General features: G+C 38.2%; 2 protein-coding genes across 5 annotated transcripts in view; both read right to left on the reverse strand.

Moving 5' to 3' along the window:
* SMPDL3A (sphingomyelin phosphodiesterase acid like 3A) overlaps positions 1-10,469 on the reverse strand; it is a 28,073-nt gene extending 17,604 nt beyond the window's left edge. Inside the window, exons 1-3 of one of the 4 annotated variants that reach the window (XM_057489301.1) lie at positions 10,139-10,464; positions 5,339-5,552; positions 3,613-3,757 (exon numbers count right to left, since the gene is read on the reverse strand). In XM_057489301.1, the coding sequence (XP_057345284.1) occupies positions 3,613-3,757; positions 5,339-5,552; positions 10,139-10,250 (471 nt within the window). In that variant the 5' untranslated portion in view covers positions 10,251-10,464. Of the gene's footprint in view, positions 1-3,612; positions 3,758-5,338; positions 5,553-9,248; positions 9,270-10,138 lie in introns of those variants that run through there. The other 3 variants (XM_057489302.1, XM_036903920.2, XM_057489303.1) reach the window with 3 other exon arrangements.
* Positions 10,470-13,983: 3,514 nt separating this feature from the next.
* On the reverse strand, positions 13,984-17,824 carry FABP7 (fatty acid binding protein 7). The gene is made up of 4 exons (XM_036903921.2): positions 17,443-17,824; positions 16,814-16,986; positions 16,096-16,197; positions 13,984-14,185 (listed from the first exon to the last, which is right to left on the reverse strand). Exons 1-4 carry the CDS (start codon positions 17,513-17,515, stop codon positions 14,135-14,137), a joined length of 399 nt encoding a protein of 132 aa, XP_036759816.1. The 5' UTR covers positions 17,516-17,824; the 3' UTR covers positions 13,984-14,134.
* Between the last annotated feature and the right edge of the window lie 6,499 nt (positions 17,825-24,323).

Below are 24,323 nucleotides of genomic sequence, written 5' to 3' on the forward strand. Positions count from 1 at the left end.
GCTGGGGAAACAGGATAAAATGTTACCAGTACCTATATGAGAGTATGGTAGGTGCTACTGCACAGTTTCTGGGGGTGTACAAGCAGAAACAATCACGTCTCACTCTGAGGATCCTGGGGGAGGGCTCACAGAGCATTTGAACCAGGCCTTGAATAATGATGTATCCAGTGGGCAAGGACAATGCAGCAAGATGAGAACAATGGCCCAGACACCAACACAGGGTCGTGTACAGGGAAAAGCTTTGTTTTAGAGTGGCTGGGGTAAACAGCGGATGTATTAAAGAGACACATAAGCTAGGTTCAACCTTGAACATGCAAGGCCTAGTGTGGCAGGCCAAGAGAATGGAGAAAATTTCATTATTTTAGAATTAAACAATGTCCTCTGAAATGTCAACACTAGTAAAAAGCTTCTTAACTTCTTGAATAAAGATTTACAACCACATGATTTGAGTCTTTTTATGTCAGCCTTAATTAATTTAACAGGTTTTGATTTTTTAATGTTACATTTATATGTATAAAACATTTTTATTATCATGAAGTATCTTTTCATCATACTATTTTATCATATTATAATCGAGTGTCTTTATGGTGACAAACTCTAGGGAAGAAAAAAAACCAACTTTAAGAGAACAGATACTGAATAAAAAGCCAAAAATCATTTGTGAAACTGGGTAATTATTCTTATTTTTTGTTTTAAAAGGCTATATTAAAAACTAAACCATTTTCTTCACCCTCCTCATTTCCGTCTATTGGTGATAGAGACCTATTTCATAAAGGAGTTTCCCTATCAACATTAATTAAAATGTTTATTTTTCAAGATGACAGCCAATTCACATTAGTTCCTAATACACATGCCTAACAAATGAAGAAAATATAAACACATTCAGGGCAATTAATATGACTTCTTTTAACTGGCACTAATTACCCAAAGTATATTTTCAATTTGTGTCAGAGATCAGAGTCACGTGTCTGAAAATTACACACTGGCTAAGGCCAATTGAGAGTTTGACTAAAAATCAGTTGTTATCATCATCAAAAACCTAGAGTCTTAGCCATTTGTTTCCTTCAGGATGGATACCAAGATAGTGGTATGGTCATTTACAATCTTAAGATTTTATAAAAATCACTCCAGACTTTTCTATTTTAAGTGTGAGAAATATGAATACCAGAGAAGTCAGGTGATTTATCCAGGAACAACTGATCAGTCCCAAAGCCAGGTTGAAATACCAGGTGTTCCACCATGACTCTTACATCCAATTATCTACTGAACCATGCCACTTAATCTTTTTTGGTTGTGACATGACCACTGCTAAGAAATGGAGTATAATGGGAAGTGAGGCACCCATGAGTTTGGTGGCATCAGCCTTGCCAGTGTAGGAGTAAATGGGGGCTCTGGCTCAGACTGTTTGCTTGGGTGGCAACCGGAAGGAATCCTTGGGCTGCCCACAGTATCTACCTCTGAAGTAATGGGTGGAGAAATGCATCTGTATATATATGTTTATGTAATTATGATTATATACATGTTTATGGGGGTTTAATGGGGAAATAACACTTATCAAATTTATTTGTTACTAATATTCACCAGAATTCAATCTCAGTTATAAGTCTCCAGGAGAATTGGCTATGGGGCTTTCATGTTACACCTGACATTCCTGAAATGGGTGAAAGCATGGCAGTAGAATAATAGAAAGAAGATTTTCAAATACAAAACTATAGGCTAGGAAGAGAAAAAAAATTAGCTGTTTGAGTATCAGGTTGCCCAATTTACCCTGTACATATAACAGGACATATTTTAGAAGCTGGATAGTATCTATATCTTTGAATTATTGTAAGATTTGACTTCACAAAAAGAAGACAGAGTTAAAAGTCAAATCAAACAAGTCCTCAAAGGAGTTAAGAACAACATATCCCAGGTTATTGCTTAATTCTGTAATAACCATCATTCTACTTACTGAGGGCTTATTACGTGACAGGTAAAAAGCTGTGCCTTTTCATATAGTATCTTTGCTTCTCACAAAACCTCTGCAAGGTAGGTGTTACTGCTGCTATTTACAAATGAGTGACTTATGACCTATGGACCTGGGACATAAAGTGAATTATCTAAGTTGGTCAAACTATTTGAGGCAGGGAGGGGTTTTAAATCCCAATGACTATGACTCTAAACCCCAACATGTTTTCCACTGTATCAGTCTGCCTGTCACCTAAAACATATAAAACAAGGTGTGTTACCTCTGCTTCCTGGAGCTTGGTCATCCTTGAGCCTCCACTCAAGCTCTCTGATCTAACATCTCAACAGCAACAAAAGTTGACCTCAAGAGGTTGACTCACAAAGATTTATATATTATTTATCTCAAGACTGGAAGCCAGTGACAAGAAATCATTTGTAATTTAAGCTAATCCTAGAAAATAACTTTTCAAAATCACTCTATCAGTTTAGATTAACATAATCAAAACCCTCATCAAGCATCCTTTTGACAGGAAACGGAAAAAGATATCCTAAGTAAAAAGAAAAATGTAGACAAAGATGGGCATGAAAGTAAATATCATGTTCAGTACTTTAGTCTGGCAAGGGCGAGGCATGTGTGAGAGGTGTTGGGCCGACTGAACACAAACGTTCCAGGATGTGGGCTCTGCCACTAGACAATTGTGAGCACTTGAACAGGCAGCTTAACATTTCTGGGCCTTAGTTTTCTCATTTAGAAAGTGAAGAGTTGATCTAGACCAGGAGTCAGCAAACTTTTTCTATTAAGGGCTAAGAAATAAACATTTTAGGTTTATGGGCCATAAGGTCTCTGTCTGCTCTGCCACTATTATGCAAAAGCAGCCACAGGCAATACGAAAGAGTAGCCATGGCTGTTCCAATAAAACTTTATAAAAACAAGTGACAGGCCAAATCTGGACCACAGGTCATAGTTTACCAAGCCTGGACTAAACAACAGTATCTGAGATTTCTTGAATATATACAAATCTAAGATTCTATACTACTACAACAGGACCCTGTAATCAGGGCTTGTTGCTAGATGCTATGCACAGACTACTTAACGAACAGTTTCTCTGACAGGTTGAAGCCTAGGCTGTATCAAGGATTAAATATTTTAAACATAGTCTCTGCCTTGAATCACATCTTAATTAGATAAACTAGACTTGAACATGGACCTCCCTCTGGTTCTTACAATAGTTTGCTATGTTTCTGTTTTTAATCATAGTCTAGTTTAGATCAGAGTGTGGAGAGCTTTGTATGCTTATAGAAATTCTGAAAAATGTAAACATTTGTCAGTATTAAGCTTCACTACTAACCTTATAGAAATACAAATAAGCAATAAAATTATCCAAAAGAAAGGAGAAATTGAGGAATATTATGAAGGAAAACAAGAATTAATAATCCACAAACTAGGTAATTTGCTTCCCAAACGCACGATGAACAAAACTGTTTGTACATTACTGAGTCACTTTAAAGTCCCCAAAGCACTTGTCTTGCCTTCCTCAAAGCTTAGCATTAAAAACACAACCTGCCTCCATGAGTTCCACTCCCAAGTCCTGTCATCAGCTAGTTACTGTCATAATTTTGACACGACCAATGGTAAAAATCTTTTAAGCACTTCTGGAAATTTACCTGTGGCCAATAGTCATGATTACCTAGGGCAGGGAAAACCTGGAGATTTGGAAAGAGACTCTGGACGGTGGCTGTCATATTAGCAATCACACTTATGACTGTGTCTGTGGAGAGTTCATGTACTGGAACATGAGGTGGGCTATCCCTGAAAAGGAGACAAAATCAGTTTCTATAAAAAGTCACTAGCTTTATGCATGATGCTTTGCTGCAACATCAACACAGACTTCCACTATAAAACAACAGCAAGAGCAAATATATAACCAAGAAATTCACTTCTGAGTATTTACCCAGGGAAAACAAAAAACACTAATTTGAAAAGATATATGCAGCCCTATGTTTATTGCAGCATTATTTACAATATCCAACATTTGGAGGCAACTTAAGTGTCCAAGCAGACAAATGGCTCCAGAAGATGTGGAATATATCCACAGTAGAATATTACTCAGCTGTAGAAATGAATGAAATCCTGCTATTTGTGATAACATGGAGGGACTTAGAGGATAGCACACTAAGTGAAATCAATCAGACAGAGAAAGACAAATACCATGATTTCACTTCTATGTGGAATCTAAAAAACAAAGAAACAGCAAAACAGAAACAGACCCAAAAACACAGAAAACAAACTGGTGGTTACCATAAGGGATTGGACTGGGGAAAGGCAAAATAGGTGATGGGGATAAAGAGGTACAAAGTTCCAATTATGAAATAAACAAGTCATAGGGATGAAAGTACAATATAGAGACTATAGTCAGTAATACTGTAACAACTTTGTATAGTGACAGCTGGTCACTACACTTATCATGATGAGCATTTTGTTATGTATATAACTGCCAAATCACTATGTCATACACCTGAAACTAATATAACATTGTATGTCAACTATTATTCAGTAGAAAATAAATAAAACTACATGCACTGTAAAATAAAAAGCAAGACATGATAGGTAAGAGTTGATAAACTACTATTCATTTACTTTTCCTTAAGAATTTACTTTACATTAAGAATCCTATAAAAAGAAAATTTGTATAATACAAAGATAAACTGAAAATCTCCCTCTACTTCACTACCTAATTGGAGATTTATGAGAGGAAAAATTTTAGTGATTAAGAACACAGGTTCCAGAGCCAAAACGCCTAGATTCAAATTCCCAGCTTTGCCACTTAATAGCTATATGTACTTAGACAAGTTTCTTAGATGCTCAATGTTTCCACTTCCCAGCTGTAAAATAGAAATAAAAAAATTAATAGTAATATCTATTGTAAAGATTAAATGAGTTACAATGTAGAAATTAATTAAAATAGTGTCATGGTCATTATTGGAAGTAGAGGAAAAACAGGTCTTTTCACTCTGCCATGATGGATGGAATTAACTAGTTATACCACCAGATCATGTTTACAAATTTCTATCAAAGGTTTAACTCACACTGTTACCTTTCAGTTTTGAATATTTAGTCAGGATCTACTATCACATTAATAAACACCTCCAGACACTGATCATGAGTATCTGCTGCTTATGGATTTATCTCTTAGTTAATGTATTTCTAGAAACTGTATTCTGGGAAAAAGAAAAACAAAACTTCTACAGTTTTTCTTATCTCTAACAATGTTGGTTAATTTGACCTAGTGCTTTTTAATGTTAATTTTCTTATGGAATTCAGAATCCTAAGGAAGCTTAAGACACTGTAGATAAATACTGAGTAATTAATGGTATTTATATAATCACTTACCCTGTCCATATCATGAAAGATGCTTCTTGTCCTGAGTTTTTAATGAAATCAAATGCTGACAAAATAAGGTGATATGGAGAATCACACAGAACATCTCCAAAAGGGCCAGGATTGGAGGCGTTTGCACCTTTGGATGAAGCGCACACTTTTGTGTGGTCATCTGTGATGTGGTAAGTAGGGTCTAAGTGTAAGTCAGTCACATGCCAAAACTGTCCTGTTGGTTAGAAGAGACATGGTGTTAAATCTATGTTTCTTTTGGAATTCTTCTATAAATATTTATAGTCAGACTAGAGCCAGTTGTTCCTCCCTGTGATGGAGGGAAGCTGTACTAATATAAAAGTTCATATGCCCTCAAGTTAAATACAACCCTTCTCTGTAAGAAGATGAGGACTCCAAGGACAGCAGGAAAAATTTACTGGAATTCACTATTTAAACTTGCCAGAACCGATGAACTCAGTGATAGCATGACTACCTAATAAAGACTAGATAACAAACATAAATTGTATAATGAAATGTACAGATATGACCTTCCGGGAGGTCAGTATTATATCACATCTTATTAGCATGTCTCCTTCCTTGAAGAAATTAATGTTTTAGTACTTTATTTACATTTTTCATATAGAAAAATTGACATAGGAATATGATGTGGTTTGCTAGGGTTACACAGTGAATAGATTGCAGAACCAGGAACTGGATCTTACTCCTAATTTGTTGTAGAACCTTGCCCCTCAACATTAATGGGAAAAGAATATAAATCTTTAATACTAGCTTTAAGCCAAAAAATAGAAATTGCCAGAGGTTCTTAAAAACTACTTAATAAGGAGAACTTTCTATCAATACATTTGTATAAAATGTTAGCAATTTTAAGGGAAGCATTTGGTAAGGAGGCTGCTTCCACTGGGTTTTCAGGGAGGACCCTAGAACCCATCTGAGAGCATCCCTGCTTGTCAATCATTTTGAGAATGACTCCTTCACTGAAGATAATACTAGTACTAAGAATCATAGTAGTATCTCTCTTCATTAAGTATTTACTATGTGCCAGGCATTGTGATAAGCAACTTAAAAATTCTGTGCCATTTCATTCTCAGAACTACTCTCTTGAAATAGAAATCATTGTTCTCATTTTGGAGTTGGGAAACTAATGCAGAATCAGTTAGGAAATCTGCGATAGTTACACAGCTAATAAATGGCAGAGTCAAAATCTGAACTCCACTTTGAAAGGCCCTCAAGTTTGCTTGTTCACAATTTACATATATCTTCAATGATTTTGCTGCCTCCTCACATGAAGCTAATAAATCACTTTAATAGGCAGCTTCTTCACACTCTGAATTTTGAGTTCACTTTATGACTAATTTATACCAGAAACACATTAGAAGTGATACAGCAGCATGTACTACACCAGAAGCATGGCACTAATGAGTAAAATACAAACTTTTATCCAAACAAAGATGATAAAAGCTAAGCATGTATGTGAGGAAACACTTGCATAAAACCCAAAGCTGGATAATAAAATAAAAAATGGAAAAGAGTTACTTTGTTAAGGTGGAAAAGGTTAAGTTATACTCAGCTGTTGTTTGTTCACAACGTGGTTATAATTTTATAACATGTTTAAGTTCACAGCTAAGAAGTGGTGTACAAAAAATCCAGAAGACAGTAGGCATAAAATCGTTTTTATGGTCAATACCTGGTACTCAGTCCCCATTTGCAGACATTTGCCAAGAGTAATTTATGGTATTCCATAATGCAGAAAATACTCCAATTTTCACTTCCAGCTTAGACATACTTTACCTAGCACACAAAGCCAAATTGGCCAATAGTCAGAATCATTCTGGAACCTGTCCTTCCTTGAGGTTTAAGTACATAATGCATCTCATTTTTATGTGAATGTGTATTTTATTATTTATAGAATGTTAAGGTGCAGTAAAGTGCACATAGAGCAATACAGTGGTACAGTTCAGAGTGGAGACTCCAGAAGCAGACTGTCTGACTTCACATCTGAGCTCCACTTACTAATCTAGCTGTGTGATCTTGGCTTGTTTTATTTGTGAAGTAGGAATAATATTACCACCTACTGTATGAGGATTAAGTGATTTAGTAGAAGAAAAGCTCTTAGATGTTGGCTGGCATATAGTAAATTCAGTAGTTCATTACACTGTTACTATTTTATACCCCCAACCTTGAATCTGAGATTAAACTTCATTTCCAAGTAATAGTTAAAATTTACTGAGTATTACTATAAGCTTATTACTTATTAATTTTTTAAGCTTATTACAAGATAGGGATTCAGGAAATCTGACTCCAGATTCAATGTTTTTCGTAACCACTGCACACTCTGCTTCTCTTTGGGCGTGCTCACATTTGAATGTCCTTCTGGTGCATTCACCTCATGTAAAAAAGATGACAATGCCTACATGTAATATGGCAATAAGTAAGGGCCATGAGATTATAAATATATTAAATTTTTGTAAAGCAAAACTAGAAAACATTAAGGATACATCCCTCAAATGTAGTCTAACATCTAGATTTATGTGTCCCTAGCATCTAGAGTATGTCTGACCTATCCTAGGGCCTCAACAGTCTTTAATTAGACACAGGCTGGTTTCAGGATTTCCTCAGGTCACATGATGATTCAGTGAAGAAACCTGAACTGGAACCAGTCTCTCCAGACTTCAAGTTTAGTGCTCTATCCACTACATTGAACTGCCAGACAAACAGATGAGATGCACTAGGGGGTGTCTTTAAGTAGAAGCCAAGAACAAAGCTCTTAACAGGTTCTTAACCTGGGATTTATGAATAATGTATGTCTTGTTCTCAAGATGACCTTTAAAAGATTTGCACAAATATATGTGTGTATGCATGTGTGTGTGTTGTTGACACATCTAGATAAATGCTCAAAATGATACCAAAAATATCTTAAAATTTATCTTGAAAAGTTATAATTTATCCTAAAGAACCTAGCAAACCATAATTCAGTTGTTTGGATAAATGGTTGCTGTGTAAGGAGGCGTCTCTGTTTACTTACTTATAATGTCAGTTCCTACCAAATACTACAGCAGGTCCTGACGTCCTAAATCTAAAGAGCTGTGGCCAAACACACCCAGGACAACTCCCTGGGTTGTTGTGTCCACCACTGGTATTTAACAGAACAGAAACTGAAACGGGCAATTTGCACACACACGTACACTCCCCCCAAGTGAAGAGAGTCAGGGTGGGTGTTTGAAACTAAATCCGTGCATTTTGACGTGGGGTCAGGGAGAGAGGGAAGGTCACATCAAGCGGAGGACGTGTAAAATCATACATCCAATGTGAAAGTGCTGAGTCGACACTTGAGCAAGTCTTTGAACTCGTTTCCCAGCTCCCTTCCACCTCCCTAGCTGACTCAACCTTATAGCTTCCCTAGCAAAACAGCAAGGTGGGCAGTACAGATTCACTAGGCACCAAAAGTTGTCAGTGAGGTCTTCAGCAATCAAATCCTTAAAACCAAAAGGTGAATGGACTATTCGTTGGTCTTACGCAGCCTGGGGCATTTTATCTCAAAATCCTCAACAGCCACATAATAAAAGAAACACAGTTCCAGTTTTTTAAAAGGCAGAAACCAGCATGCATACGTTATTTTAGGACAACTTCTTGTTATGACTGACAGTTGGGAAACCAGATTTACAGTTCTTGCTGTCAACTGCCTGACAGCTGAGTCACGAGGACTTGGCTCGCAGACAAAGAGGCATTTCCCCCGAAGCATTTTAAGTCTTGTGAGAGAAGAGTAAGAGCAACAAGAAGAGTCTTCATCATTGAGCACGGCACTGAGTTTTGGAGATAGCTATGCCCAAAACACAAAACAGAACTCCACCTGATTTTTCCTGTCTAAATAACAAAGCAGTTATTTTTAAAGGGAGTCAGGTGATGAGAATACCTTGATCTTTGAAACTGAAGGCTCAGATGGCTTCACAGAATCTCCCATCCTACATCATATTGTGTACCGGTGTTCTCAAACTCTGTCAGAATCACCTGGAGGGTTTGTTGAAGATTGTTGGGCCCCAATTCTGAGTTTCTGGGTCAGATTCGGTGGGTCTGGGGTGGGTCTGAAAACTTGCATTTGTAACAAAATCAGGTAATTCTGAAGCTGCTGGCCCCTGACCACACTTTGAGAACTATCGTAACAGGCATTTGTTAGGGATTGGAAAGAATAAAAGTGGTGCCGCCTGCCGTGAGCCTAGTGGCATTCAGATAAAGCGAAATGAAGGCTGCATGAGTTCTAACGTAGCCTTTGGGGTGAATAGCGCCGAGATTGTGATCGTATTCTGGCTGAAGGCACAGGGAGAAAAGGCCACCAAATGCGGTGAACGGGCAGGAGTTACTCTGAGACCCGCTGAAATTTAAACCCCTGAAGTAAAGCGAAACTCTGCGGCTCCCCCTCCGCTCTGGGCACATTCGGGGCCTCTAGGAATACGGGGCATCCAACTCCCAGCGTTTTCCCTTGAGACACGCAGCTCCCTTACTTCCCCTGGAGCAAACAGCCGGAGGCACAAAGTGTACACAACTGCTGGGGGAGGGGAATATCCGGCCGCCGCGTTCCCTGCAGCGTCCCCACTGGCGCGGGCACGGCCCCCAGCCAAGCCCTGACCTCCCGGCCGGAGCACTTGCTCGCGTCCCCCGTGCGTGGCCCTCGCCCCCCGCGTCTGGGACCCCAGTAGTCCGAGCGGCGGCCGAGCGCTGCCCCCTCCCCGCTCGCGCACTTCTGCCTGCGCGCCGTCCGCTGCTGCCGGGCAGCTCCCGCCAGGGAAAGGGTCGCGGACAACTCACCCACCGCCGGAGCGGGACTGCGGCCGCCCCCGGGCGCCAAGGGCAGCCCTAGGCAGGGGCCGCAGTGCAAGGCGGCCAGCAGGCAGCAGAAGAGCGCGCGCAGCAGCGCCATCGCGGGCCGTGGCCACGAGCCTGGGCGACTCGGCCTGTCCCGGGGCTCCACTCGGACCGTCAGGCCCGGGTGGGGAGGAGGCTAAGGAAGGATGCGGGTGTAGACGCCCAGCAGTCACGTGCAGGGACAGACTCCGCAGCTAGTCGGTAATTTTCACCTTCAGCTGCCCTCTGTCCTTTCGTTTTTTAGCGTCAGTGACTGGCCTGCGAAGGAATGTGCTTAGACAAACCCCAAGCAGATCATCTTCCCCAAAGCCACCTGGCCCTAAAAGATGAGGATCCTTCACAGAAATGATGCAGAGAACCTTGAAGTATCGTGATTTGGAGGAGGTCAGCAGAAGTTTTGGATCGCAGAGTGGATCTCAAGGTGTGGTTCCTGGACTAGCAGCGTCAGCCCTACCTGGGAATTCTAGTTAGAAATTAAGATTCCCTGGCCCCACCCCAGACCAACTGAGTCAGAAACTGGGGAGTGGAGCCCAGCAGTCTGCTTTACTAGCTCTACAGGTGATGCTGAAGTGATGGTAAAGTTTGAGATCCACTGCTCAGACATTAAGGTTTTGTTTTTTGTTTGTTTTGTTGCTGTATTAAAAAAAACGAGTTAAAACAATGTCTCAGAACCCTGCTCTGTGCATTCCAGAGATGCATAAAAATCATAAAGAAAGCCTGTTTATTTTACATTTCCACGGACTTTTTGAAGCTGGCCAGTCTGACAAAGGAGCGGACACCCCCAAACTGCCCTGGCTTCTGTGTGCCTTCTATTACCATTCAGTAGGCTGCTGACTGCTTTGGATGCATGTAGTTGAAATTTGTGGGGCATAGAATTCCTTTGGAGAAGAAAATATCCTCTAGAATGACTAACGTCACCAAAGACGATGGAAAGTATATTTGTTTCCAATCAGAGAAAACCCTACTTTGTATCCTGTGTCATTTAATGGGAAAGCGTTTCATGAAAAGGGCTTTGAAATGGGCATCAAGGCACCTCCATTTTGTTTCATGTCCTGCCAGCACTCGCAAGTCCTGCCTCAGCTTTAGCATGATTCAAAAGCCTTTTGAGAACCAAAGTACTTCCCTATTATGGGCAAAATGGTCCTTGGAGTTTCTAGTCCATGACCTCAAGAGTATGGAGGAAAACAATGTAGGGGGGGAAAAATGGTAAATGGGTGAGACAGAACAACTTTACAGACAGCAAAGTAACTTGTGTGTTTTTAGTCCAGGCATTCTGAAAGATAAGAAAAGGATGAAAAAACTGTAAAAACAGCAATTTTTAATCTTTTTTTTCAATTTCCAATAAGTAAATTGGAAGTAATTTTTTTTAAACTGGCAGTAAATCACTTGTGAAATAATTCTTCAGTAAGCATAAAATATGGCATCTACATTTTGAAACCTAAGGAATACTTGCAATTCTAACAAGACAATACACTGAAATTAGTGGGTAGATTCGCCATTCTCCCTCCTACTTTCTCAACTTTGTGTTCCTTTATACCCTCTAAGAAGAATAAAATTACATGACGAAATATCTCTGGGTGTACACCTCAACTCTGGGCATATATTTGGAGGTGCCCTGGTTTGGGATGTAGGTGTAATTTGTTGTGCGGGTGTATATCTGGGTGAGGTAGAACACATAGGATGGGGGAAGTTGCTACTTACTCATTATCACAGTTCAAGATTGGATTTCACAAGATAGCCTCTACCCAAGTTTGTATCTTTTAAGACCTTGGATTTTGGAAATATTCTTCCAGGGCCTGTTAGTCAAATTGCCTTTGGGCTTGCTTAATTTTCCTTTCCTGTTATCTATGCTAAGAAAAGAAAAAAAAAAAGAGGGAGTGGGGGCAAACCAGAAAAATTAGTACATTGGCCGATTGCTATATGAGATAGAATATAGCTTGAAGAAAAATGATTTGCAACTACCCTGTAAATATTTAAGAAGTAAAAATATCTCTTAATAATATTCCCAGAAAAATGCATTTGTTGCGCTACTGAAACCTTTGATCTTTTAGCCCACTGGAACTCTCACATTTAGGCCACCCAAAAACCTTTCCATTCTTCACTCTGTGAAGCAGCTGTTATGGTAATAAATGCCAGCAGGATGTTATTTGGCCTAATTCTAATGAATAGTGAGCTGAAACTGAATCCCTATCCTTGGCCTTGTATCTTTAACAACAGAGAGGCCAGCATCACTGCTTCTACTAAAGCATAGGCTAAAACCACTAAGAGAAAGCTGTCTTCCCCAAAAAGTAGAGATAAAGGGTGTCAGAATAATGGCAACAAACACTCTCTCATGTTGTTTCTGGCTTTTAAACACAAAGGTGGATGCTGTCGTTTCAGGAATGGCAATCTTTGCCAAACAATCTTAACTTGAGCTTCAGTGATTTTACATTCAAATGTTAACTCCTGTAACTACACTATAGTTTCTTCTCCTCTTCATTTTAGATATTAAAGTGATAACAGTAGTCAATTTATAGTATCGTGGGGAATTGTTTGAGTTAAAGGAAGTTTCTTCATGTTTGTACCTATAAGTTAATTGGACCTTGAATTAACTTACAGAAATTTACTGACATCATTGGGATTGTTAAAAATGAATATTACATATTAGTCTTGAAAAATATTTACCATTTTATTCCTCCCCAGAGGCTAACAGAGGAAGGACTTCCTAAGGAATGATCAGGGAAAATAAAAATCTTGCATTTTTGTTTCAGAGAAAAGTTAAGTGGAAATGTTCATTTTTGAGAGGAAATAAAGGGTAAAATCGCAAAGTTTGCAGTTCTCAGGATTATTTACGAGCCATGAGAACTTGAACATGTAGCTCTAATCTTTAATTTCTTCATCACTAGAGGAAAACTAATAATACCTGCCTTACCTGCTTCATACTGTGGTTTGAGAAAATGTATAAAACACACTTTGTAAATGATAAAATATAAAATGATATTTGTTTGCTTGTACTTTACAAATGTAAACCCTAGCTAGTTACAAACAGGTATTTATTTTCACTTGGTCAACTCAGTTCCAACAACTCCCACATACACACCCCCAAAAAGGGAATGCAAATGCCTTTGTGCACACACTATGCACACCCTATTTTAGCATTCCTACTGACTTAGTTCAGCTCAGTGCACTTGTCTGGACCTCAGCTTTGTAATCCAGGATTAAATACATTCCCCTTTCCTATTTACCTTTCAGTTAGAAACAAGTTATATAACATTTTGATTATATGCTATTTTGATTATATTTACCTTTTAGTAAGACATTTTCATGTATAACATTTTGTTTCTGCAGACCATGTGTTTCTAATAGCAAGATATCATTTGTGTCACCCAACCTACCATAACAAGGCTTCTTTGAATCTTGGCCCAATGAATTTAATTATCACAGATGCTCTATGGAAGTCTCAACCCAAACTGTGGCATTTTCCCATTTCCCTAGGATTCTGCTTATTTTTTTAAATTAGTATTTGAAACAGAAGAAGCTGTCAGCCTTAATTTTTGCCACTAGAAAGGCTATCTTATTTCATACTCTCTAATATATAATTCCGAGATTAGTGATATTAAAAACAACAACAGCATTTCTCCTGGGTATAAGAGTTTTATCTTGATTCAATTTCATTCCAATATAAATTATGAAATATACTCATTTCTTTATTTTAAAAATATGGCTTAAAATTTTAATGCGAATTATAAAACATGATGAATTTGCAGATCAAAATTGGACTAGCTGCTTGAAATAATAAATTTCCAAACAAATTTTTAAATATCTATTTAAAATCACCACCTCCACACCAAGGATAACCTTCTCTTTAGTGATCAGCTTTGCTATAATAGCAGGATAACACTGAGACTTCAGTAAACAGAACAAGTGTAGAGCTTCTCTGGCTACAGATCAGGAACCTTTCTATGCCTTCTCATAGTGGCGAACAGCAACCACGTCACCAAAAGTCAGAGTCTGAAAGATTCAAAAGAGAATCAAATCATTTTACACAGGAATATCAGCTGAAATTTCTGAAGATAATCATAAATGCGTCTCAAGTATTATGCAAGAGAATAATGGCATTTACAAACATTAAATGCTGCAAACACTCTTCATTTCTTCAAACATGAAGAAACATTTTTATTTATTGAGTGAATAATATGTATAACTAGTTCATGCCTCTAAACAGAGAGTGAAGCCAAAAACTGACATTAGATATGTAGATTCAGATTGAAAGAATTCCTTTCACCCTAAATTATCAAATGGAAGCAAATCAGCTTTCTGCTTTGAAAACGAATGAAATTTATAGTAGGTTTTCATAACAGTTTTCAGTTCATGATCTATATAAATTTTGAAGAATTTTTTCAAAACAAAATTCAAATCATTTAGGCAGGTGGTATTTGGAATGACTTGTTCTAAAAATTAGCAGGGAATGGTAAATGTACAAATGTTCTCTTTGCCTAACTGTCATGTGTTAGCCTATGTGCACTTCTGTGATTAGGTGGGTAAAAACTTATGTGCAATATGGGCTCTTAATATCAAATCCAACTTGAAGAATTTCTATACAACCACTTTACAAAATTGGTTTTTTTTTTTTTAGTGTTCATTGTTTTCATGTATTGATGTGAGTTTCAAGATTATAAAATGCCCTTGTTATTCATTGCTTTAATCTCCCGTTTTGAACTCAGTCTTGCCTGATGACAGCCATACATGCCAAAGCTGAGCCATCCACTTTTTGTATTCAGGGGGGAAAATGGAATAAAAGCATAATGAAGAACTTCAGATTGAATCTTTTAGAAATAAATCATTTCTTTTGATGATCATGGCAGGAAAATGTGGGCAAATATTCATTAACATGAAAGGAAAACTATCCCTATCCTCCCCCCCTTTCCACCCATGAAAAGAAGTATGTATATGTAAGCCCTAAATCTCAAACTAGAACAGCTCTGATTGCAGTAGTTGAGAAGGAAGCAACAATTCTCTTTCATTAAAAATAAAACAAAAATGACACACCTTGCTTCTATTATCTTAGAAGAAATATGTAAAGCAGTCCTCCAAAAAAAAGCCCAAAATGATACATTGACTATTTCAACGTCACCAAATTACCATTACTCAGTTCACAAAAAGTGTCTGGGATACTAGATTAAGACAGAATATTTTTTCAAGTTTATGATACTCTATCATTAGAAAAATTATTTTTAAATTATTTTCTACTTTGTAATTTTTTCATGACTACCAGTATTAGCAAGCATGTTTCAAAAAAGCACTCTATGTATTAAAAGAAAGACTGGAAGGAAGTAACATCAAACTAATTCTCTCTGAAGGGAATTTGGAGAGGACTTTTTAAATTTTTCTTACGCTTTTCTATTCTAAGCTATCTGCGCTGAACTTTTATAACCTTTGTAAACTAAAATATAAAATGTTTTAATATCTCATTTATTACAGGAGCTATAAAGTAATTTTTCTGAGATCCAGTAAGCTTGATATTGTTAAAGTGATACCAATCTTGTTTATATATTTTCATTACTGGTTTTATATTTAGATTTCATATGAGGAGTAGACAGGCACAGTAATCTTACCAAAAAACACATTTTCTTTTGACATGTTTCTAGCTAAGTCAATGGCAACTTCTTAAAAACTATACCAAGTAGAATTTTTCTTTTTCTATAATAAAAGAAACAGAGCTGTGGAAACAATTAGGATGTACTTATTTCTTCTGTTTTACACACAGTTAAAGTGTAAGTGACAATGTTATTAAACAAGGAAGGGAGGAAAGGAGGAAGGGAAGAGAAAAACAGAGGAAGGGGAGGGAGAGGGAAGGAGATGGGCAATGGTGGGGGAGGTGAAAAGCTAGGAAGAAGGAAGGGAGAATTGCCACTACTTACCATAACCATTTTGCCATCCTTAATTTCTCTTACAAAATTTGTTTCCTTGCCATCCCATTTCTGTACATGAATGAGTCTGTCTCCATCCAGGCTAACAACAGACTGAGACCAGCAACAAAATGCAGAACATAGCAATAAATACAGATCAGATTTCTGATATGCAAAGTCAAATGAAGTGATTTTTTTAAAGTTTTATAATTGGATAAATCATGATCATTTATCATATTAGTATCATATCTTATGTTGCTTATAAAGTCAGTACTAGGCAAATCTAAAATTCATAATTTGTCTGAAATTATGGAAAAACTTTATGTATTAGAAATAAAAATTCTGAACGTGTTCTTTTGCACTAGTCACCCTGCTCCTTTAAACAAAAAGCCTTAAAATGAGACAAGCTGTCTATTTAATCAAACTGAGGCAATCAGAAAGATTAAACAAAACACAATCTTTCAAAAAACTATCCAATACTTTCTGAAATACAGGGTTGATCTAATATATGAAAAACATATGGTAAAATTTGACATTAGAGTTATAGCAAGTACCCTTTGTTCAGAAAATAACATATTTGCAGTAGGATGCAAAAGTTACCCTGGTGTCGTCCTCTCTGATTTGAAATACTGAGAACATTCTCTACTTCCCATCATCTATAAAAGAGAAAATCAGGCCTCTCTTTGCCTTGCCTCCCATCCCCACTCCAGAGAAGGAGCTGGCTCCTTACCTTACAGTTTCTGTCATCTGCCGTGATTTCATCAAACTCTTCCCCCAAATGGAAACTAATCTCTGTGTTCTTGAATGTGCTCTGAGTCCTGATTACCACTTTGTCCCCCTCCTGACTGATGATCACTGTTGGTTTAGTTACATTTCCCACCTGCCTTGTGGCAAAGCCCACACCTAAAATAGCAAAAGGAAGCAATACAGTCAGCTGCAACTTCCAAAATAGCTCACGAAGCAGTAATCCATTTTCCTATTCTGGAATCCAGGTCCTTACAGTGTATGTTTCATTAAATCCCATTTAGCCCATTAAACATGCAATACAACTATAGAGCTGTAATAGTGGATGATCATTTGGATGCACAAATAATAAGCAGACGATGAAGATCAAACAAAAAAGCCACAGAAGCGTCACATCCTGCACAGACTACCAAATGCACCATTAATTGGCCCTGGGAACGAAAGCCAGCATATGCCACAATAGAGGTTCATTCCACGGGAAATGCAGAGCCTAGCATCCGATCATTACGAAGTGATCTGTCTTTGTCACTTGCCAATCTAATGGGTGAAAAAAGAATTGGCAAGTATCTGAAGCAGCAGGTTAAGAAGAGAACAGTACATCTTATTTTTACCTACCTAGAGCCTTCATGTACTCATCAAAGTTCTGACTGTCGGTCAGCTTCCAGGTGGCACAGAAAGCCTCCACCATCCTTGCTTTTTCCCCTTAGCTTCGAAAGCAGATTAAAGAGACAGGAGGAAGGATCTCCGGATCTTAATGCCCCGGCAATTTCCAAGAACCTTTTGCCCCTCACAGAGGCTTCTGCTTTCTTATTTGGAAGAGAGGTGGGCAGAAAGCCAAGGATTTGAATTGCAAACAACCCCCTTCCAATGTTCCCCTTTCCAGGAGGCTGTTGCTGGGGTAGGAGGAGGGAAGGGAGCTCAAGCGAGAGTCCAGTCCTCTTTGTGATTGGCTCAGGCCTCTGGGTTAGCGGAGTAGGTCGAGTCGTCCCAGTCCTCACACTGCAGCCCTTCTGCCTGAGAAAGAGCTGCAAGAACTCAGTGGGACTGGAGGCAGGAATGGGAGAATGATGAAGGGTCTTTCAGGTTCAGTTCGGAAACTTGGCAAAGGCCATTTCAGACTGTGAGGAAAGAAAAAATGCATAATAGGACATTCAGATTGATTTCCGGTAATGGCAAAGCTGGGTACAAATGAGGACCCCCCTTAAAGGAAGCCACTGAAAAGCCAGACTTTCAGACACAGGAGGCTGAATAGTGTCTTTTATTTTCTCTCATATTTACAAGGAGAGCAAAACACAAGCCAAACTAGTAGAAGAAGAGGGGGAGGAGGCGTAAATACCTTCCCTAAATTGTGCGGCTAGAAGGCTACTCCAACTGAGTATCAATGAGACACTAATTTTGGCTTCTTCCCAACACACAAACTGAGTGAATTTAAAGATCGCATTGTCCTTTCGAAGAATGTGAGAGCCAGACTGAGATGGAAAAGGAACCTGAGGGAGAATATGGTCAGGATTCACTAATGAGGTGTAAAAAGTAAAGAAAATAATGCTCTATTTTTTTTTCCCTCCTTTAACAGATTGTAGAATCCATGTGGAAACTGGACAGTTTATTAAGATCTTGACTGGCCTGCACTATAGGATCTTTTGATTTCCTGAGGCCACATCCACATGAATACAACCTGTGTACAAGTTGAGGGTAAGCAGTGAGGCAGAGCAGGAAGTGGAAGAGCGGAGGGAATCAGAAGAGCGTTGGCGTCTCCTTGCTCCAAGAATGGAGCACCCCAAGGTGCTGACTCACAGCACTCCAAGAACAGCAAACTACCCCACGGGTTCTAATTAGAGGAGTTAAAGGAGGACCCCGAAACTCCTTTGCACCCCAAGCTTCTTCCTGCTTTACTAGCATGAACCATTGTGAAAAGCAGGTTCCCTCCCTTTAATGGGGACAGAACAGGGGGATTTGGTTTAGCAGCCCTTGCTGCTCTTTCTCTCTCCTTCCATTTAAACCTCAGCCCACTGCCTTTCAGCCTCTGTCCACACCAAATACAAGAGACAGGGCTCAGAACACATCTTATTCCAACTGCCAGCTCCAAGATTGTACTTCGGAGTCTCAAAGATACTTCAAAGGTGTTCATTTAACATAAACCCAGTCTTTCCCCACACCTGGTCTTCCTCCAGTTTTCGCCATGAAAACTGTGAATGGTGCCATCATCCACCCAGCTGCACAAGCCAGAAAACTTGGAATTATTTAACAATGTACCTTCTAAAACCAAAGTCACTGTCAAGGCCTTTTTATTTTGTTCCCTGAATATTTCTCTAATTTGTCATTCACCTCCGATCTCCACAGCCGCCATCTTATTCAAGCACCCACTGACTTTTACTAACTCTATGGCAATAGCCTCTTCACTGTGCTTCCTGCAGCGCTTCCTGATCTCCAATTCTTTCACTACACTGGAGCCTACGGGACCTTTTAAAATACAAATATGCATCTTCCTAGCAACTACAGCTGTTGAACACCTTCTCGTGTGCTTCTCTGCTGTTTGTATATCTTCTCTGGTCAAGTGACTGTTCAAATCTTTTGTCCATTTTTAATTGGGTTATTTGTCCTCTTATTTCTGAACTGTAGAGTCCTTTATATATTATGGATAAAAGTAATTTTGAATATGTGTTTTTCAAAATTTCTTTTCATTTTCATTTATTTTTTGATTATGGAAATGGTTTCATCAGTGCATCAAAATTTATCAGGTGTACCTGTTAAATATGTGTAATTGATTTTATGCCAGTTATATCACAGTAAAGCTCTTTTTTAAAATCCAAATCTTATCTTGTTCCTTTTACTTAAACATCTTCATATGCTTTCCTCCTGTTCTCAGATTAAAGGCCAAAATTCCTAACATTGCTCATACCTGACCTGCCCCTAACATTTGAAGGACTCAGAGTAAGTATTCAAATGGAGGCTCTCATGCCCTTGTCTAAAAAATGAAATTTATGCATCAAATGATACCCGCAGTCCAGTCCAGTGTCTCAGCCAGGACCCAAAGCCTACCACTCCACTATTTCCTGACAGGCTGCCCCAAGTGACTGGAGTCCCCTAAACCCAGGATGGGGACTAATGTGGACTTGGTGCTGTACTGACAGGAACCTGCAGATGCCAGAGGCCACCATGGAAAGCCTGACATGAAACCAGTCCAGAGGTGGCAAAGCTGATGCCATCAGACTCTGAAGAATCCATTGTTTGTTTGTTTTATTTGTTTTTAACAGTGAAATAAAAGAACAAAGAGAAGTTGCTTTGGGAGATGATGACAAAATCTTCATGTGCAGCTGAACCTGCTTTATAACAAATTTCCCCTCTTAAGAAAACAGAGGGTATGGATAAATTCTTAATACTATTGTTGAATAAAGTAAGCCAACCAAGATTATGACACTATTTCCTATAAAATATCCAAGGAATCTGCACCAAGAGAGATTAAATAACATTCAAAGTACCTGCTTGAGTTTCTTTTTGATACCAAATCAAAAGCCACCATTGCTGTGGCAGTCTCTCCCATGATAGATCATAGACAACCCCTTCTGTGGAAAGAGTGGGCTCACCTGCCTGTCATATGCACACCTGTCATCATCTCCCTCTCCCCAGTCAACTAGCTAAGTCAACTCTAGGTGCCAGGAAACATAGATTTCAAACTGCAAGCAGGGGTTAATGCAATATGGCCAATGGAATTTGATAGAGGAAAGAGGAGTGTGGAAAGAACTTGTGAATCATCTGCCTCTTGGTGTAAAATTTTTATATTACTGTACATTTTAAAATGTGGACTAGACCACCGAGGAGAGTCATCTCCAGACATGGCACACTCTTGAAAAGAAGAGTTGTATTTTCTCAGTGGAGAGCGAAAAGCTGATAAATACACTCTGATGAAGTACTGACTACTGAAGTTTTGACTTTCCAAGGTCCTTCTCATTCATTTCTGTTTTCTGCAGTTTGTCTTTCTTTAGCCTCCCATTATCTAAGAATTCCACTCTCCACATTTTCTTGTGCATACAATGTAGAGGAAGTTCTCTACCTGCTTCTAGATCTGACAAAGTGACTTGGGAGAGAACTTTGTTCTAGGTGTGTTATGAAAGAGCTGGGACAGTCCCTCCTCAGGCCATTTATATGTCACAATTCTGTCAAGAAAACTCCAGCCCCCTGTTCAACTCGGTTTGTCTTTTAGACTTCAGCTCAAATATTATTTACTCAATGGAAACTGGATCAGAACCCCAATTATGTCACCCCATGGTTTTACTTATAAAAACTTTTTTAAAAACATCGTAATGTTAATTAATACTTTTGTACTCAGTTGTTTGCTATCTTTCTCCCCCTTTAGAACATAATTTCCATGAAGTATCTATTTTAGCATCTATGTTTTTTATTTTCCATTGTGCTTTACTCCCATTCTAGCACAGCGTAAAACTATAGTGCTCATTCAATGAATGTTAAAGGTATGAACAAATATATAGAGTTTGAACACAGAGAATCAGAGAACTTAAAAAAATAAGAATGTAAACTATTGGACTTTTCCAAGTCTCTATCCAAACTTCTCTCCTTGCAACCTATATAATCCCCAAGGAAATATATCTAAACCTCATCCTCATTCCTGTCATGTCAATTTTGGGAGGAAATTCAAACTCAATTGCTTTTAGAGATTATTTTTCCTTTGAAATAAAAATACTTAGAGCAGTCTAAGAGAACACTGGTATGCATAATGGATTTACCAAATGCAAGGGCAGGAGAATTTGTGTGAGACCATATGTGGAAACTTGGTACCGATGAGTATTTATGGAAATTGTACTTTCAATGGATCCTCTGATCTGTTTGTTATGGGTTATAATTATTTGTAAATAAAAAATTTAGAAGGGTTTATTTTCTTGGTTCTTACAATCCTTGAAGGTCTCTGTTGTTAACTTTGCACACGACATGCTTTGAGTAATGATTACCAGGGAGATAGCTCTAAAGGAAAGTATTAACCTGGAATCTGTGAAGATGAAAGAAACCATCCTAACTATTTTTAGCAGAAACAGGACAAAATATAAGGAATTAGACACTAATTAGAATAGTTAAGGAATAGGTTTTAAGCTGAGTTGAGGTTTTAAGAATACTCCCAGAATACCCCCATTACATCACAGACACTGGCCAGCTAAGAAAACAATGAGTTTCTACTGTAATCACAAACCTGGGTAATCAGTTAGTTGTTTTCCCACCAGCTGGCTCCAGAAATATCTTGTCTTAGTGGTCATACAGGAATGAGGGAACTTCATCCAGAAATATTGATTCCAGAGGCATGCCACATGGGCCGGATCTCAGTAGTAAAATGTCTGTGTTGGGTGCATTATCTCATCATATAACTGAGTTTTTAATTCAAATTTTACACAAGTACATATGATAGGCAGGGCCTAAATCAAGTGTAGGTGTAGGGGAGTTTGGGAAATTTTTTACTCTTCTCTGCCTCTGCAGAGCTGAGAGTTGTGCAGAAGGTAGTGGGAGCAACTTCTTTAACATAGCTTTTGATGGTCAAACTGTTTTACTTTCCATATTGTCAAATTTGTTATTTTATTTTATGATCAGTGTGACCTGTCTTATTTAAAGGAACAGCCTACCTATCCAAAGTCTAAAAGATAATCATCCACATTTTTACCAAGAGTTTTAAAGTTTTAGCATTTGAGTCCTTAACTATCTGGACTGTAATTTTGTGTAGCATATAAAGTAGGAATTCAAAAATATGTTTTGGCTCTATAATTCTCAAAGTTCAGTACACATTTTGATCTGTTTCTCTGCATTCTATTTACCTCCACTGATCAATTTTTAAATTGCCTGCCATTGCTAAGCTATCTTAATTTTTTGTATAACAGTGTTTTATAACAGTGCTGATAGCTGGAATATCAAGTCTCCCCTACTCTTCTTCAGAAATATGCTATTTATGACCCTTTATATACATATAATAACATATATGATAAATAATAATAACATATAATTAATAATATTTTAATTTACTTCTCTCTGATTTAATTTTTTCTTATGATGTACTGCCTATGAACTTCAACACAAGGCCAAATATAAGGTATCATACAGAACATTGTTGTCTCATTCCTGATTTTTACAGGAATGCTTCCAATGTTCACCAATTTGTTATATCATTTCCAGGTGTTTTGTAATCTTTTTTTATAATGAAGACTTTCACTTAAATTTCTAATTCCCTAATCATTTTATGATGAGTGGGTAGGCTGGTGTATCATATGCCCTTTGCCATCAAATACAGTGTGACCTTTAAGGCCTAAAGTAAAGCAAAAAAGTCTGATCTACGCAGCATCTGCCTCCTGGCTATGGGATGGTAGGTCAGTGTCGTCCAATCTATGCTTGGCTATTGTAAACAGGAACACAACATTGTAGAACATTACAGTCTATCCCCTCTTCACTGAACTTTCCGTCTTCTCCCTCCAACCCCTGAAATTAGAGGAAGACAAGTAATAGCATACTGAACCTTAAGAAGTATGGTTTCCATATACAAGGCAATATCATCAGCAAATATTTAACAACCACTTTAAAGCAATAAATGATGAATATGGTAGTTTTTCCTGCAATAAGATGTCAAAAGCATCAAAAAATTAGGCTTGGTTAGAAAAATGTTCCAGCCCATTTCACAGTTGGTTAACAACTGGTAGCTGATCCTATCAACTTAGATCCTCTAGCTGAGACAGCTAACTCAGATAGCTCCTCTTAGAAGAGGGTTCTACCAGTTACCACCTGGACAGCAAAGCTAGTAAAAAAAAATCCACTCCTGCTATGTGTAATAAATCAGTGGGCCTCTCTATAAAAGTAAAGGACACATTTCTTAAAGACAGAGAATAAGAATATACCCTTGAAAAATGATTTACCAAAACAAACTGAAGAAAAAAATAATAAAATATCTTTGGCATATCAGTCTGTACAAGTGGCTACTATAAACCAGGAGCCAGATGAAAAGGGAGAAAAAAAATGTCTGAGATTCAAAAATAAGCTGGATGTGATAAAAAAAATACTCAAGGGAATTAATAACTAAATAGAAGGAATTGTATCAGCCAAGGAGAGAGTAATAAATAGAATGATAACATTTAAGGAGAATTTCCAGAATGCAGAGACAGTATGAAGAATGAAAGCGGAAATGTTAGACATGAAGCTGAGGCAGGGCAGGGCCATGGGACAAGGATCATGAGGAACTTTTCCTGCCTGTGATGAAAAATGCTGAGATATAAACAGTGTAGTAAGAAGAGGAGAGAGCTCATCTTAAGGCTAAAATTCCCTTTTAAAAAGCAGAGAGTTGAGAAGTAAGATTTCTAACATATTATTTGGTAATCAGACAATAACCCACCCAATCTTAAGGCAGGGCAGGCAGTCTTAACTGATACGTCCCACTGCTTGAGGGGTAGCCACTATCTTGGAGAAGAACAGGATCAATAAATCCCTTGTGTTAAGTTTATTTTACAGAATTAACT

The sequence above is a fragment of the Manis pentadactyla genome, chromosome 12 (genome assembly GCF_030020395.1).
Source record: "Manis pentadactyla isolate mManPen7 chromosome 12, mManPen7.hap1, whole genome shotgun sequence".
In the NCBI taxonomy this organism is placed as follows: Eukaryota; Metazoa; Chordata; class Mammalia; order Pholidota; family Manidae; genus Manis; species Manis pentadactyla.

What these genes read in the sequence shown, in the direction of transcription:
- FABP7 (XM_036903921.2), bottom strand. Translation starts at nt 17,515, where the DNA reads ATGGTGGAGGCTTTCTGTGCCACCTGGAAGCTGACCGACAGTCAGAAC. An exon ending in TGAGTACATGAAGGCTCTAG is followed by an intron (nt 16,987 to 17,442) that starts GTAGGTAAAAAT and finishes TTGCTATTTTAG; the next exon opens with GTGTGGGCTTTGCCACAAGG. An exon ending in AGGATGGCAAAATGGTTATG is followed by an intron (nt 14,186 to 16,095) that starts GTAAGTAGTGGC and finishes TGAATCTTTCAG; the next exon opens with ACTCTGACTTTTGGTGACGT.